Consider the following 15,168-nt stretch of genomic DNA (forward strand, 5'->3'; position numbering starts at 1 on the left):
ATACCATCACCACCACCTCCATCACCACCACCATCACCGCCACCATGACCACCAACACCATCACCACCATCACCACCACCATCACCACCATCACCACCACCATCACCACCACCACCACCACCATCATCACCACCACCACCACCATCACCACCACCATCACCACCACCAGCGTTGCTACCGGGCTAACCCTCACACGAGGCTCAGCGCGCATCAACTCTGGAGCGACGACCACGGAGCAACTCCGCAAACTCCCCCCCCACCCCCACTAAGCACACAACCCACACACAGCGCGCCCACGTAGTCGTGTCCTGACGGGGGGTGGCCTGGCACATCGGGTTTTAAACCAAAGGGGCCCCTAGAGGGGAGGATCCCACGGTTTCCCGGTGCCAGGAGATTGACCGACCCTCACAGGACAGGTGGCATTGATTGTGGTGCCCCTAAATTGGCTGAAGATGTTACGGGCGCGGAAGGAAAAGATTCACTGGGCCACCCGCATTGAGTCACTCAGTGGGGGAGGCGGAGGGTGGAACATTGGGCCAGAAGGGCAGACCAGTGGGTTAGATTTCGATTTAAAGATTTTCGCGACTGCATCGATTCATCTTCTTGGTTCTTTCGGTAAAGTCACCACGTGGAAGGGAAACAATGAAATATATATTTTTTTACTTTTACTTTTTTATTATTTCCCTTCTACGTGGTGACTTTACCGAACGAACCGAGTAAGACAGTGGGTTGGAGTTAATGAGCACGGGGGGGGGGGGGGGGGGGCGATGGGTGAGGGGCCGCAGAAGCAGCAGCAGCAGCAGACCCCGTGGCCCTCCATGTAGACGGCGCAGGCGAGCGCCCGATTGGCTGCGCCGTACGACGTCACCCTGCGCCTTTGAAGTCAGCGGGTTAGGCCACGGTAAAGACGGTGGAGAGAGATGACGACGGGGAGCACGGGCGAGCGCCCGATTGGCTGCGCCGTACGACGTCACCCTGCGCCTTTGAAGTTCAGAGAAGAGAGACAGGCGCCCCGGGACGGTGAGTTGAGTCGTCGTCAACCTCCGGGCGATGCGGGCCCACTCCCTGCCGTCCTGTTTTCGCTCGTCCCTCTCCCCTTCCGGCTCTCACAGCGTCCGTGAGTACAGCGACGAGGTACGCGGTAGAACGTTCGCGTGACCCGGGGTCAAAAGGCAGAGTTCACGCTAGGCTCCCCGCGTGAAATATCCCCAGCTCCGGGCAATGCGCGTCGGCGCCATTGACAAACTTCGGCACAAGAGAATCCGCGGTGCTGTGATTTCTGTGGGTGCGGGGGAAAGTGTGTATCGTCAACCCCGGCCGTCGTTTTGCCCGCGTGCCCGTGTCCGCGTGGTTGCACAGCGGATTAAAGCCGATCCCACGGGAGATACGGGAGGAGCGCGTGCTTATTCACGTACGGGCTCGCGCGTGCACGCAGCCACCTCCGCATTAGCGGTGGTGTACGTGGGGAGGGTGTGGGATTACTCCAGGCGGTGGGGAGCCAGCCACTAGCCACGTGCGGGGAGGCCGATCAGCCAATCGGCGGCAGCCCGGCGAGAAGGGGCGGAGGAGGAGGAGGAGGGGGGCGTCAGCCCCCACACAAATCGCTCCACCCGGCCAGAACCCCCCCCCCCCTCTGGCCGAGAGTGAGAGCCAGGGTTGACAATCACTTGCTGGGGCAGGTGGGAGTGGGTGGGCAGAGCGAGGAGAGTTCCCCACTCCGGAGGGAGAGCGGGGGAGAGACAGCGAGAGAGAGAGGGCAGGAGAGAGAGAGAGGGGGTAGAGAGAGAGAGGGGGTAGAGAGAGAGGGGGTAGAGAGAGAGGGGGTAGAGAGAGAGAGGGGGTAGAGAGGGGGGGGTAGAGAGAGAGAGAGAGGGGGTAGAGAGAGAGGGGGGGTAGAGAGGGGGTAGAGAGAGAGGGGTTAGAGAGAGGGGGTAGAGAGAGAGAGGGGGGTAGAGAGAGAGAGAGGGGGTAGAGAGAGAGGGGGTAGAGAGAGAGAGGGGGTAGAGAGAGAGGGGGTAGAGAGAGAGAGGGGGTAGAGAGAGAGGGGGTAGAGAGAGAGGGGGTAGAGAGAGAGGGGGTAGAGAGAGAGGGGGTAGGCAGAGAGGGGGTAGACAGAGAGGGGGGTAGAGAGAGAGGGGGTAGAGAGAGGGGGTAGAGAGAGAGAGAGAAGGGGTAGAGAGAGAGGGGGTAGAGAGAGAGAGAGAAAGGGTAGAGAGAGAGGGGGTAGGCAGAGAGGGGGTAGACAGAGAGGGGGGTAGAGAGAGAGGGGGTAGAGAGAGGGGGTAGAGAGAGAGAGAGGGGGTAGAGAGAGAGAGGGGGTAGAGAGAGAGGGGGTAGGCAGAGAGGGGGTAGACAGAGAGGGGGGTAGAGAGAGAGGGGGTAGAGAGAGGGGGTAGAGAGAGAGAGAGGGGGTAGAGAGAGGGGGTAGAGAGAGAGGGGGTAGAGAGAGAGGGGGTAGGCAGAGAGGGGGTAGACAGAGAGGGGGGTAGAGAGAGAGGGGGTAGAGAGAGGGGGTAGAGAGAGAGAGAGAGAAGGGGTAGAGAGAGAGGGGGTAGAGAGAGAGAGAGAAAGGGTAGAGAGAGAGGGGGTAGGCAGAGAGGGGGTAGACAGAGAGGGGGGTAGAGAGAGAGGGGGTAGAGAGAGGGGGTAGAGAGAGAGAGAGGGGGTAGAGAGAGAGGGGGTAGAGAGAGAGGGGGTAGACAGAGAGGGGGGTAGAGAGAGAGGGGGTAGAGAGAGGGGGTAGAGAGAGAGAGAGGGGGTAGAGAGAGGGGGTAGACAGAGAGGGGTAGAGAGAGAGGGAAGGGGTAAGAAGAAGGAGAGCAGAGCGTAAAATCTTTTGTGAAATCTTTCATTTCAAAGGGGGGGGGGGGGGGTACATAAAGCAAAGCATTGGGGAAAAAACCGAAATGATGAACGAAGCAAAGTGCCGACTAGACCGAGCATCTTCTGATCGTAAAATAAAATAAATAAAAAAGAGAAAAAGAGAGAGAGACAGCGAGAGACGCAACGAGAGAGAGAGAGAGAGACAGCGAGAGACGCAACGAGAGAGAGAGGGAGACAGCGAGAGACACAACGACAGAGAGAGAGAGCGAGAGACACAACGAGAGAGAGAGACAGCGAGAGAGAGAGGGAGACAGCGAGAGACACAGCGAGAGACACAACGAGAGACACAACGAGAGAGAGAGGGAGACAGCGAGAGACACAACGAGAGAGAGAGAGACACAACGAGAGAGAGAGAGAGCCAGCGAGAGAGAGAGAGAGACAGCGAGAGAGAGAGAGACAGCGAGAGACACAACGAGAGAGAGAGAGACAGCGAGAGAGAGAGACAGCGAGAGACACAGCGAGAGAGAGAGAGAGACAGCGAGAGAGAGAGAGAGACAGCGAGAGACACAGCGAGAGAGAGAGAGACAGCGAGAGACACAACGAGAGAGAGAGACAGCGAGAGACACAGCGAGAGAGAGAGAGACAGCGAGAGACACAACGAGAGAGAGAGAGACAGCGAGAGAGAGAGACAGCGAGAGACACAGCGAGAGAGAGAGAGACAGCGAGAGAGAGAGAGAGACAGCGAGAGACACAGCGAGAGAGAGAGAGAGAGACAGCGAGAGAGAGAGAGAGACAGCGAGAGACACAGCGAGAGAGAGAGAGACAGCGAGAGACACAACGAGAGAGAGAGACAGCGAGAGACACAGCGAGAGAGAGAGAGACAGCGAGAGACACAACGAGAGAGAGCCAGCGAGAGAGAGAGAGAGACAGCGAGAGACACAGCGAGAGAGAGAGAGAGACAGCGAGAGACAACGAGAGAGAGAGAGACAGCGAGAGAGAGAGAGAGACAGCGAGAGACACAGCGAGAGAGAGAGAGAGACAGCGAGAGAGAGAGAGAGACAGCGAGAGACACAGCGAGAGAGAGAGAGACAGCGAGAGACACAACGAGAGAGAGAGACAGCGAGAGACACAGCGAGAGAGAGAGAGACAGCGAGAGACACAACGAGAGAGAGAGAGACAGCGAGAGACACAGCGAGAGAGAGGGAGACAGCGAGAGACACAACGAGAGAGAGAGAGACAGCGAGAGAGAGAGAGAGAGACAGCGAGAGACACAACGAGAGAGAGAGACAGCGAGAGAGAGAGAGAGACAGCGAGAGACACAGCGAGAGAGAGGGAGACAGCGAGAGACACAACGAGAGAGAGAGACAGCGAGAGACACAGCGAGAGAGAGGGAGACAGTGAGAGACACAACGAGAGAGAGAGAGAGACAGCGAGAGACACAGCGAGAGAGAGGGAGACAGTGAGAGACACAACGAGAGAGAGAGAGAGACAGCGAGAGACACAACGAGAGAGAGAGAGAGACAGCGAGAGAGAGAGAGAGACAGCGAGAGAGAGAGAGAGACAGCGAGAGACACAACGAGAGAGAGAGAGACAGCGAGAGAGAGGGAGACAGCGAGAGACACAACGAGAGAGAGAGACAGCGAGAGAGAGGGAGACAGCGAGAGACACAACGAGAGAGAGAGACAGCGAGAGACACAGCGAGAGAGAGAGACACAACGAGAGAGAGGGAGACAGTGAGAGACACAGCGAGAGAGAGAGACACAACGAGAGAGAGAGGGAGACAGCGAGACACACAACGAGAGAGAGAGACAGCGAGAGAGAGAGAGAGACAGCGAGAGACACAACGAGAGAGAGGGAGACAGCGAGAGACACAACGAGAGAGGGAGACAGTGAGAGACACAACGAGAGAGAGAGAGAGGCAGCGAGAGAGAGAGAGACAGCGAGAGAGTGAGCTCCTTGTGTAATCTCCCTCCCCCATCGATTACAACAGCCAGGGGGGAGGGAGAGGGGAGGACGGGAGAGAGGAGTGGAGAGGGAAGGGAAGAGATGGGGAGTGGGAGGTGATGTGGGGGGGTGATGTGGACCAAAATGTTGCATCACGTGTTGCACACAACTCTCATCATCATCATCCAGGACACTGAGCCAGCGTCCTTTATTTTCAACCATGTGGGCACGGGTCCCCTAATTAAATATTGGGGTATGTGTGCTGTATGTGTGTTTTGTATGTTTATTGTATGCTTGTTGTATGTACAACAAACATGCCTGCCCGCGAAACTTCGGGCATCCCTCGTGAGTTCAGCACCGTGTGGTGAATCGCTCTGCCCAGCTTGAATAACGATCAGAAGTCCATTCTTATTTTCATGGTCACATGTTTATTTTTGTTTTCGTAATCACAAGTTTATTTTTTTTGTTGTTTTCCCAAGGCAAGCCCATGGAGCAAATAAGCTCTTTCGGTTCCGATAGAACGACGCAGGCTCCGCTTTCCTCCCCATGCACTCTTTCAATCGGCTTGTAGAGGATACTCTCACTAGCAACACGCGGAGACATGTCAGGGTTCCAGTCTTTGTATTCTACCTCTGTAATACACAGCTCTCTCCTTCATCCACAGCTCTCTCCTTCATCCACAGCTCTCTCCTTCATCCACAGCTCCCTCCTTCATCCACAGCTCTCTCCTTCATCCACAGCTCTCTCCTTCATCCACAGCTCTCTCCTTCATCCACAGCTCTCTCCTTCATCCACAGCTCTCTCCTTCATCCACAGCTCTCTCCACACGCAGCTCCCTCCTTCATCCACAGCTCTCTCCTTCATCCACAGCTCTCTCCTTCATCCACAGCTCCCTCCTTCATCCACAGCTCTCTCCAAACCCAGCTACCTCCTTCATCCACAGCTCTCTCCACACACAGCTCCCTCCTTCATCCACAGCTCTCTCCACACGCAGCTCCCTCCTTCATCCACAGCTCTCTCCACACGCAGCTACCTCCTTCATCCACAGCTCTCTCCATCATCCACAGCTCTCTCCTTCATCCACAGCTCTCTCCACACACAGCTCTCTCCTTCATCCACAGCTCTCTCCACACGCAGCTCCCTCCTTCATCCACAGCTCTCTCCACACACAGCTCTCTCCTTCATCCACAGCTCTCTCCACACACAGCTACCTCCTTCATCCACAGCTCTCTCCACACACAGCTACCTCCTTCATCCACAGCTCTCTCCACACCCAGCTCCCTCCTTCATCCACAGCTCGCTCCACACACAGCTCCCTCCTTCATCCACAGCTCTCTCCACACACAGCTACCTCCTTCATCCACAGCTCTCTCCACACCCAGCTCCCTCCTTCATCCACAGCTCTCTCCACACACAGCTCCCTCCTTCATCCACAGCTCTCTCCACACACAGCTCCCTCCTTCATCCACAGCTCTCTCCACACATAGCTCCCTCCTTAATCCACAGCTCACACCACACACAGCTCCCTCCTTCATCTACAGCTCTCTCTACACACAGCTCCCTCCTTCATCCACAGCTTTCTCCACACACAGCTCCCTCCTTCATCCACAGCTCTCTCCACACACAGCTCCCTCTTTCATCCACAGCTCTCTCCACACACAGCTCCCTCCTTCATCCACAGCTCTCTCCACACACAGCTCCTTCCTTCATCCACAGCTCTCTCCACACACAGCTCCCTCCTTCATTCACGGACGACCCGGAGAAACATGCGTACGACTCCCGGGGTGAGAGAGAGAGAGAGACACGCAGACTACAAATATACAGCAGCAGGCGTCATCAGGGTCGGGGGATCGAACCCATGACCTCTTGCATACCAGGCGAGGCAGCCAACATCTCCTAGCTGTAGCCTGTGTGAGCTCACCCTGTCATCCATAACACCGTGTATAATTATGCACTCTGTACCATATGGGAAGCTCAGAAACCATTTTGCGCAGACAGGGGCAGCCAGGTGCGTCGTTTTGTTATCATTAACATTATTATTATTATTTAAGATCGGGCATAATGGTGACCAGGGATTGGATCCCCGAACCCCGACGTGCACGGTGGAGTACCGGGCACTCCCGAAATGTAGATTTGGGGCCAGAGTTTTGTACCGAGGAATTCAGCTCGGGTGTCGTGACTTGGCGCGGTTGTCTCTGATCGCTACCGCAGACACGGCAACGTTTGCCCTTTCCGAAGGGGACCTTTTTGAAACGAAGTTTCGCCTATTTTCACAAAGAGCACCCCCTGGCGTTCAGCCGACGTCGAGTCGCCCCCCCCCCCCCCACTTCACTACTCATCGTCTCCAAATGTTGTTATTTTTATCGTGATTGTTTGTCTATTTGGCCGACCTCTTCCGCCCACCCCCCCCCCCCCCGCCACCGAAAGGATTGAGGACAGGAGGAGAAGGGGCGGTGCGGACCGCCTACACAACCAACCGCCGCCACCTCAACCGCGCCCGCAGTTCACCTCCAGCTCCTCGCGGCTCACGTTGACCACGGCGGCCGCCGCCAGGGCCGGAGGCCCCGCGCAGGCCACCTTGTGCGGCCAGTAGACGGCGTCGCGGTTGTCCCGCAGCCAGGCCCAGAGGTACGCGAGGCCGCAGTCGCAGCGCCACGGGTTGCCGGCCAGGTCGACGCCCTGGCCGAACTCCCGGCCGAGCGCCCTCGCCGGCGCCAGCCACCCGTCGGGCAAGGCGGCCAGCTCGTTGTCGGAGAGGTCCAGCATTTCGAGGCGCGGCGTCGGGCCGAGGAGGCCCGGCGCCAGGGACCTCAGGCCGTTGCGGCCCAGGTAGAGGAAGCGGAGGGCCGCGCAGTCGTCGAAGGCCCCGGCCGGCAGGGACCGCAGGCGGTTGCCGTCCAGGTGGAGCCTCTCCAGCCGCCGGAGGCCGCGGAAGGCCCCCGGCCCCAGCGCCTCCAGCCGGTTGTCCACCAGGTGCAGGGCCCGCAGGGACGGAGCGCCGCCGCCCAGGGCCCCGTCGTCGAGCCGGGCCAGCCCGTTGGCCGACGCGTCCAGCCACTCGAGGCGCGCCAGGCCGGCGAGGGAGGCCGCGGTCAGCCGCCGCAGCCGGTTGCGGGCGAGCACCAGGTGCCTGAGGGCCGGCGCGTCGCGGCCCAGGGCCCCGTCCTCCGGCAGGGCCCCGAGGCGGTTGCCGCCGAGGTCGAGGACCTCGAGGCGCGCCAGGCCGTCGAGGAGGCCCGCGGGGAGGGCCTCCAGGGCGTTGTCGTCGAGGCGGAGCTCGCGCAAGAGGCCCCCGCGGAGGCCCCGGAACGAGTCGGGGGCCAGGCACGAGAGGTTGGCGCCGCTCAGGACGAGCTCAGTGGCGTTGGCCGGCAAGGCGGCCGCGGGCCGTGAGGGCGGACACTCGGAGCGGTTGTGGCGAGGAGCGGGGGGAGACGGAGGGACCCGGGGAGGAAGAGAACGCCGGTTCCGCGAATGAGAAAGCCACTGGACCGGATGGGAAAATATAGGAGGCCGCGGGATTTCACGAGGAGGAGGAGGAAAGCGAGGAGGCCGCGGGATTTCACGAGGAGGAGGAGGAAAGCGAGGAGGCCGCGGGATTTCACGAGGAGGAGGAGGAGGAATGCGAGGAGGCCGCGGGATCCGTGAAAGAGGAGAACGCCGGATCCGAGCACGAGAAGACCACAGGACCGGTTGAGGAATTTGAGGAGGCCGCGGGATTTGACGAGGAGGATAGACGGGATGCCACCATTTCCCACGAGGAGGAGGAGGAGGAGGAGGAGGACGAGGAGGCCGCGGGATTTTACGAGGAGGAGGAGGAGGAGGAGGAGGCTGCGGGATCCGTGAAAGAGGAGAACGCCGGATCCGAGCACGAGAAGACCACGGCACCGGGCGGGGAAATTGAGGAGGAGACAGCGGGATCGTACGAGGAGGAAAAAGAGGAAGAGGTGGGATATCACGAGGAGGAGAAGCAGGAGGCCCTGGGTTCTCACGACGAGGCCACGGGTCCCGTGAAGGAGGCCGCCACTGGCTCGCGGAGTTGGCCGTCGCCCCACCGCCACGCTCGAGCAGCAGCGGCAGCAGCAGAAGGAGAAGCCGGACTCTGTGGAACAGCGAGGGCATCGTTGTGGTGAAGGTCACCGATCGGTGACGCAGCCTTTGGCTGATCGGTCTCTCTCTGTCTCTCTCTCACTCTCTGTCTCTCTCTGTCTCTCTCTCTCACTCTCTGTCTCTCTCTCACTCTCTGTCTCTCTCTCTCTCACTCTCTGTCTCTCTCTCTCACTCTCTGTCTCTCTCTCACTCTCTGTCTCTCTCTCACTCTCTGTCTCTCACTCTCTGTCTCTCTCTCACTCTCTGTCTCTCTCTCTCTCTCTCTCTGTCTCTCTCTCTCACTCTCTGTCTCTCTCTCACTCTCTGTCTCTCTCTCTCACTCTCTGTCTCTCTCTCTCACTCTCTGTCTCTCTCTCACTCTCTGTCTCTCACTCTCTGTCTCTCTCTCTCACTCTCTGTCTCTCTCTCTCTCTCACTCTCTGTCTCTCTCTCACTCTCTCTCTCTCACTCTCTGTCTCTCTCTCACTCTCTGTCTCTCTCTCACTCTCTGTCTCTCTCTCTCACTCTCTGTCTCTCTCTCACTCTCTGTCTCTCTCTGTCTCTATCTCACTCTCTGTCTCTCACTCTCTCACTCTCTGTCTCTCTCTCACTCTCTGTCTCTCACTCTCTCACTCTCTGTCTCTCTCTCACTCTCTGTCTCTCACTCTCTGTCTCACTCTCTGTCTCTCTCTCTCACTCTCTGTCTCTCTCTCACTCTCTGTCTCTCTCTCTCACTCTCTGTCTCTCTCTCACTCTCTGTCTCTCACTCTCTGTCTCTCTCTCACTCTCTGTCTCTCTCTCTCTCACTCTTTGTCTCTCTCTCACTCTCTGTCTCTCTGTCTCTCTCTCACTCTCTGTCTCTCTGTCTCTCTCTCTCTCTCTCACTCTCTGTCTCTCACTCTCTGTCTCTCTCTCTCACTCTCTGTCTCTCACTCTCTGTCTCTCTCTCTCACTCTCTGTCTCTCTCTCTCACTCTCTGTCTCTCTCTCTCACTCTCTGTCTCTCTCTCACTCTCTGTCTCTCTCACTCTGTCTCTCTCTCACTCTCTGTCTCTCACTCTCTGTCTCTCTCTCACTCTCTGTCTCTCACTCTCTGTCTCTCTCTCTCACTCTCTGTCTCTCTCTCACTCTCTGTCTCTCTCTCACTCTCTGTCTCTCTCTCTCACTCTCTGTCTCTCTCTCACTCTCTGTCTCTCTCTCACTCTCTGTCTCTCACTCTCTGTCTCTCTCTCACTCTCTGTCTCTCTCTCTGTCTCTCTCTCTCACTCTCTGTCTCTCTCTCACTCTCTGTCTCACTCTCTGTCTCTCTCTCTCTCACTCTCTGTCTCTCTCTCTCACTCTCTGTCTCTCTCTCACTCTCTGTCTCTCTCTCTCACTCTCTGTCTCTCTCTCTCACTCTCTGTCTCTCTCTCACTCTCTGTCTCTCTCTCACTCTCTGTCTCTCTCTCACTCTCTGCCTCTCTCTCTCTCACTCTCTGTCTCTCTCTCACTCTCTGTCTCTCTCACTCTGTCTCTCTCTCACTCTCTGTCTCTCTCTCACTCTCTGTCTCTCTCTCTCACTCGCTGTCTCTCTCACTCTCTGCCTCTCTCTCTCACTCTCTGTCTCTCTCTCACTCTCTGTCTCTATCTCACTCTCTGTCTCTCACTCTCTCACTCTCTGTCTCTCTCTCACTCTCTGTCTCTCACTCTCTGTCTCTCTCTCACTCTCTGTCTCTCTCTCTCTCACTCTTTGTCTCTCTCTCACTCTCTGTCTCTCTGTCTCTCTCTCACTCTCTGTCTCTCTGTCTCTCTCTCTCTCTCTCACTCTCTGTCTCTCACTCTCTGTCTCTCTCTCTCACTCTCTGTCTCTCACTCTCTGTCTCTCTCTCACTCTCTGTCTCTCTCTCTCTCACTCTTTGTCTCTCTCTCACTCTCTGTCTCTCTGTCTCTCTCTCACTCTCTGTCTCTCTGTCTCTCTCTCTCTCTCTCACTCTCTGTCTCTCACTCTCTGTCTCTCTCTCTCACTCTCTGTCTCTCACTCTCTGTCTCTCTCTCTCACTCTCTGTCTCTCTCTCTCACTCTCTGTCTCTCTCTCTCACTCTCTGTCTCTCTCTCACTCTCTGTCTCTCTCACTCTGTCTCTCTCTCACTCTCTGTCTCTCACTCTCTGTCTCTCTCTCACTCTCTGTCTCTCACTCTCTGTCTCTCTCTCTCACTCTCTGTCTCTCTCTCACTCTCTGTCTCTCTCTCACTCTCTGTCTCTCTCTCTCACTCTCTGTCTCTCTCTCACTCTCTGTCTCTCTCTCACTCTCTGTCTCTCTCTCTGTCTCTCTCTCTCACTCTCTGTCTCTCTCTCACTCTCTGTCTCACTCTCTGTCTCTCTCTCTCTCACTCTCTGTCTCTCTCTCTCACTCTCTGTCTCTCTCTCACTCTCTGTCTCTCTCTCTCTCACTCTCTGTCTCTCTCTCACTCTCTGTCTCTCTCTCACTCTCTGTCTCTCTCTCACTCTCTGTCTCTCTCTCTCACTCTCTGTCTCTCTCTCTCACTCTCTGTCTCTCTCTCACTCTCTGTCTCTCTCTCACTCTCTGCCTCTCTCTCTCTCACTCTCTGTCTCTCTCTCACTCTCTGTCTCTCTCACTCTGTCTCTCTCTCACTCTCTGTCTCTCTCTCACTCTCTGTCTCTCTCTCTCACTCGCTGTCTCTCTCACTCTCTGTCTCTCTCTCACTCTCTGTCTCTCTCACTCTCTGCCTCTCTCTCTCACTCTCTGTCTCTCTCTCACTCTCTGTCTCTCTCACTCTCTATCTCTCTGTCTCACTCTCTGTCTCTCTCTCACTCTCTGTCTCTCTCACTCGCTGTCTCTCTCTCACTCTCTGTCTCTCTCTCTCTCACTCTCTGTCTCTCTCTCACTCTCTGTCTCTCTCTCACTCTCTGTCTCTCACTCTCTCACTCTCTGTCTCTCTCTCTCACTCTCTGTCTCTCTCTCACTCTCTGTCTCTCTCTCTCTCACTCTCTGTCTCTCTCTCACTCTCTGTCTCGAACCCTAACGGGGAGTGCAACGGATGATCGAGCCAAGAGGCGACCTACGATCATAGCACTACCATCACCACCGCAGCCACCACCGCAGCCACCACCACCACTTCAACCACCGCTAGCACAACCACCACCGCTACCACCAACTAACTACATCTACCACCACCGCTACCACCGCTACTACCGCTACCACCACCACCACTTGCACCACCGCTACCACCGCTACCACTTCTACCACCAACTACATCTACCACCACCACCACTACCACCACCACCAACACTTCTACCACCACACCACCACTACCACCACCGGCCCGAACACTCACATTGGCGCGGCTGCCATGATGGGGATGATGGTTCGTCTGGGGGCATTCGCTCAGTGACAGTGAATTTATAGAGGTGGTAGGTGAGTGGAGAGCAGGTGGGTGGTGGGTGGGTGGGTGGTGAGTGGGTGGGTGGTGAGTGGGTGGGTGGTGAGTAGGTGGTGGGTGGGTGGTGAGTGGGTGAGTTGTGAGTGGGTGGGTGGTGAGTGGGTGGGTGGGTGGGTGGTGAGTGGGTGAGTGGTGGGTGGGTGGTGACTGGGTGAGTGGTGAGTGGGGGGTGGGTGTGTGTGGTGTTGACCACCACCCACCCATTCGTTCTCCACAGTAGGCGGCCTTCACAGGTGCTGCTGCTACTCGCTACTAACAGCACTTGCCCCTAAAGTCTGTTAGAGGCTACACGGGGGACCTTTTATCTGTGTCTACCTTCACAGGTACTGCTGCTACTCGCTACTAACAGTACTTGCCCCTGCAGTCTGTTAGAGGCTACACGGGGGATCTTTGTCTGTGTCTACCTTCACAGGTGCTGCTGCTACTCGCTACTAACAGCACTTGCCCCCTACAGTCTGTTAAAGGCTACACGGGGGACCTTTGTCTGTGTCTACCTTCACAGGTGCTGCTGCTACTCGCTACTAACAGCACTTGCCCCTGCAGTCTGTTAGAGGCTACACGGGGGACCTTTGTCTGTGTGTTTGTGTGATTGTTTGCGTGACCCGATCACGTTGATTGGGGATTTCTGGGAAGAAACCGCAGATAAGAGACACAAACAGCTGGTTAAATAATAACGCGCGTGAACCAGAGGTACGGGAACCAGAGGGACGGGAACCAGAGGTACGTGGAACCAGAGGTACTGGAACCAGAGGAATGTGGAACCAGAGGAACGAGAACCAGAGGAACGTGGAACCAGAGGAGCAGGAACCAGAGGAACTGGAACCAGAGGGAACGTGGAACCAGAGGAACGAGAACCAGAGGAACGAGAACCAGAGGCACAAGGAACCAGAGGAACTGGAACCAGAGGAACAGGAACCGGAGGAACAGGAACCAGAGGCACAAGGAACCAGAGGAACGAGAACCAGAGGAACTGGAACCAGAGGAACGAGAACCAGAGGCACGTGGAACCAAAGGTACTGGAACCAGAGGAACAGGAACCAGAGGGAACGTGGAACCAGAGGAACGAGAACCAGAGGAACAGGAACCAGAGGAATTGGAACCAGAGGAACGAGAACCAGAGGAACGAGAACCAGAGGAACTGGAACAAGAGGAACGTGGAACCAGAGGAACTGGAACCAGAGGAACGTGGAACCAGAGGAACTGGAACCAGAGGAACGTGGAACCAGAGGAACGAGGAACCAGAGGAACGAGGAAGCAGAAGAACGGGGAACCAGAGGCACATAGAACCAGAGTCACATAGAACCAGTGACACAGGGAACCAGTGACACATGGAACCAGAGTCTCATGGAACCAGTGACACAGGGAACCAGTGACATATGGAACCAGAGTCACATGGAACCAGTGGTCACATGGAACCAGAGACACAGGGAACCAGAGACACAGGGAACCAGAGACACAGGGAACCAGAGACACAGGGAACCAGAGACACAGGGAACCAGAGACACAGCGAACCAGAGACACATGGAACCAGAGACACAGGGAACCAGAGTCACAGGGAACCAGAGTCACAGGGAACCAGAGACACAGGGAACCAGAGACACAAGGAACCAGAGACACAGGGAACCAGTGACACATAGAACCAGTGACACAGGGAACCAGAGACACAGGGAACCAGAGTCACAGGGAACCATAGACACAGGGAACCAGTGGGTACGTGGAACAAGAGACACATGGAACCAGAGACACAGGGAACCAGAGACACAGGAACCAGTGACACAGGGATCCAGAGACACAGGGAACCAGAGACACAGGAACCAGTGACACCGGGAACCAGAGACACCGGGAACCAGAGTCACATGGAACCAGTGACACCGGGAACCACAGACACCGGGAACCAGAGACACAGGGAACCAGAGACACGGGGAACCAGAGACACATAGAACCAGTGACACAGGGAACCAGAGACACACGGAACCAGAGACACAGGGAACCAGAGACACATGGAACGAGTGATACATAGAACCAGAGACACATGGAACCAGAGACACAGGGAACCAGAGACACAGGGAACCAGTGACACAGGGAACCAGAGACACGGGGAACCAGTGACACATAGAACCAGTGACACAGGGAACCAGAGACACAGGGAACCAGAGACACAGGGAACCAGTGAAACATAGAACCAGAGACACGGGGAACCAGAGACACAGGGAACCAGAGACACAGGGAACCAGTGACACATAGAACCAGAGACACAGGGAACCAGAGACACAGGGAACCAGAGACACATCGAACCAGAGACACAGGGAACCAGTGACACAGGGAACCAGAGACACAGGGAACCAGAGACACAGGGAACCAGAGACACAGGGAAACAGAAAAACAGGGAACCAGAGACACAGGGAACCAGTGACACAGGGGACCAGAGACACAGGGAACCAGAAGAATGAGAACCAGAGGCAAGAGGAACCAAATGAACGTGGAACCAGAGGAACGTGGAACCAGAGGAACGAGGAACCAGAGGAACTGGAACCAGAGGGAACGTGGAACCAGAGGAACGAGAACCAGAGGAACGAGAACCAGAGGCACAAGGAACCAGAGGAACTGGAACCAGAGGAAAGAGAACCAGAGGCACAAGGAACCAGAGGAACAGGAACCAGAGGAACGAGAACCAGAGGAACTGGAACCAGAGGAACGAGAACCAGAGGCACGTGGAACCAAAGGTACTGGAACCAGAGGAACTGGAACCAGAGGGAACGTGGAACCAGAGGAACGAGAACCAGAGGAACAGGAACCAGAGGAACAGGAACCAGAGGCACAAGGAACCAGAGGAACTGGAACCAGAGGAACGTGGAACCAGCGGAACGAGAACC

The 15,168-nt window shown here is 56.5% G+C and overlaps 1 protein-coding gene across 2 annotated transcripts; it reads right to left on the reverse strand.

The window, feature by feature from the left end:
* Positions 1 to 5,172: 5,172 nt before the first annotated feature.
* LOC116937747 (uncharacterized) lies at positions 5,173 to 12,312 on the reverse strand. 2 transcript variants are annotated; one of them, XM_076063697.1, is made up of 3 exons: positions 12,191 to 12,312; positions 8,358 to 8,869; positions 5,173 to 8,279 (listed from the first exon to the last, which is right to left on the reverse strand). In XM_076063697.1, the coding sequence occupies exons 1-3, from the start codon at positions 12,205 to 12,207 to the stop codon at positions 7,255 to 7,257; spliced, it is 1,554 nt and encodes a 517-aa protein (XP_075919812.1). In that variant the 5' UTR covers positions 12,208 to 12,312; the 3' UTR covers positions 5,173 to 7,254. The 2 variants fall into 2 exon arrangements, with proteins under 2 accessions (XP_075919812.1, XP_032800745.1); XM_032944854.2 differs by having other exon boundaries at positions 5,173 to 8,869.
* Between the last annotated feature and the right edge of the window lie 2,856 nt (positions 12,313 to 15,168).

The sequence above is a fragment of the Petromyzon marinus genome, unplaced genomic scaffold (genome assembly GCF_048934315.1).
Source record: "Petromyzon marinus isolate PM22_M1 ecotype Great Lakes invasive population unplaced genomic scaffold, UKy_Petmar_22M1.pri1.0 PM_Scaffold_17, whole genome shotgun sequence".
Lineage (NCBI taxonomy): Eukaryota > Metazoa > Chordata > Hyperoartia > Petromyzontiformes > Petromyzontidae > Petromyzon > Petromyzon marinus.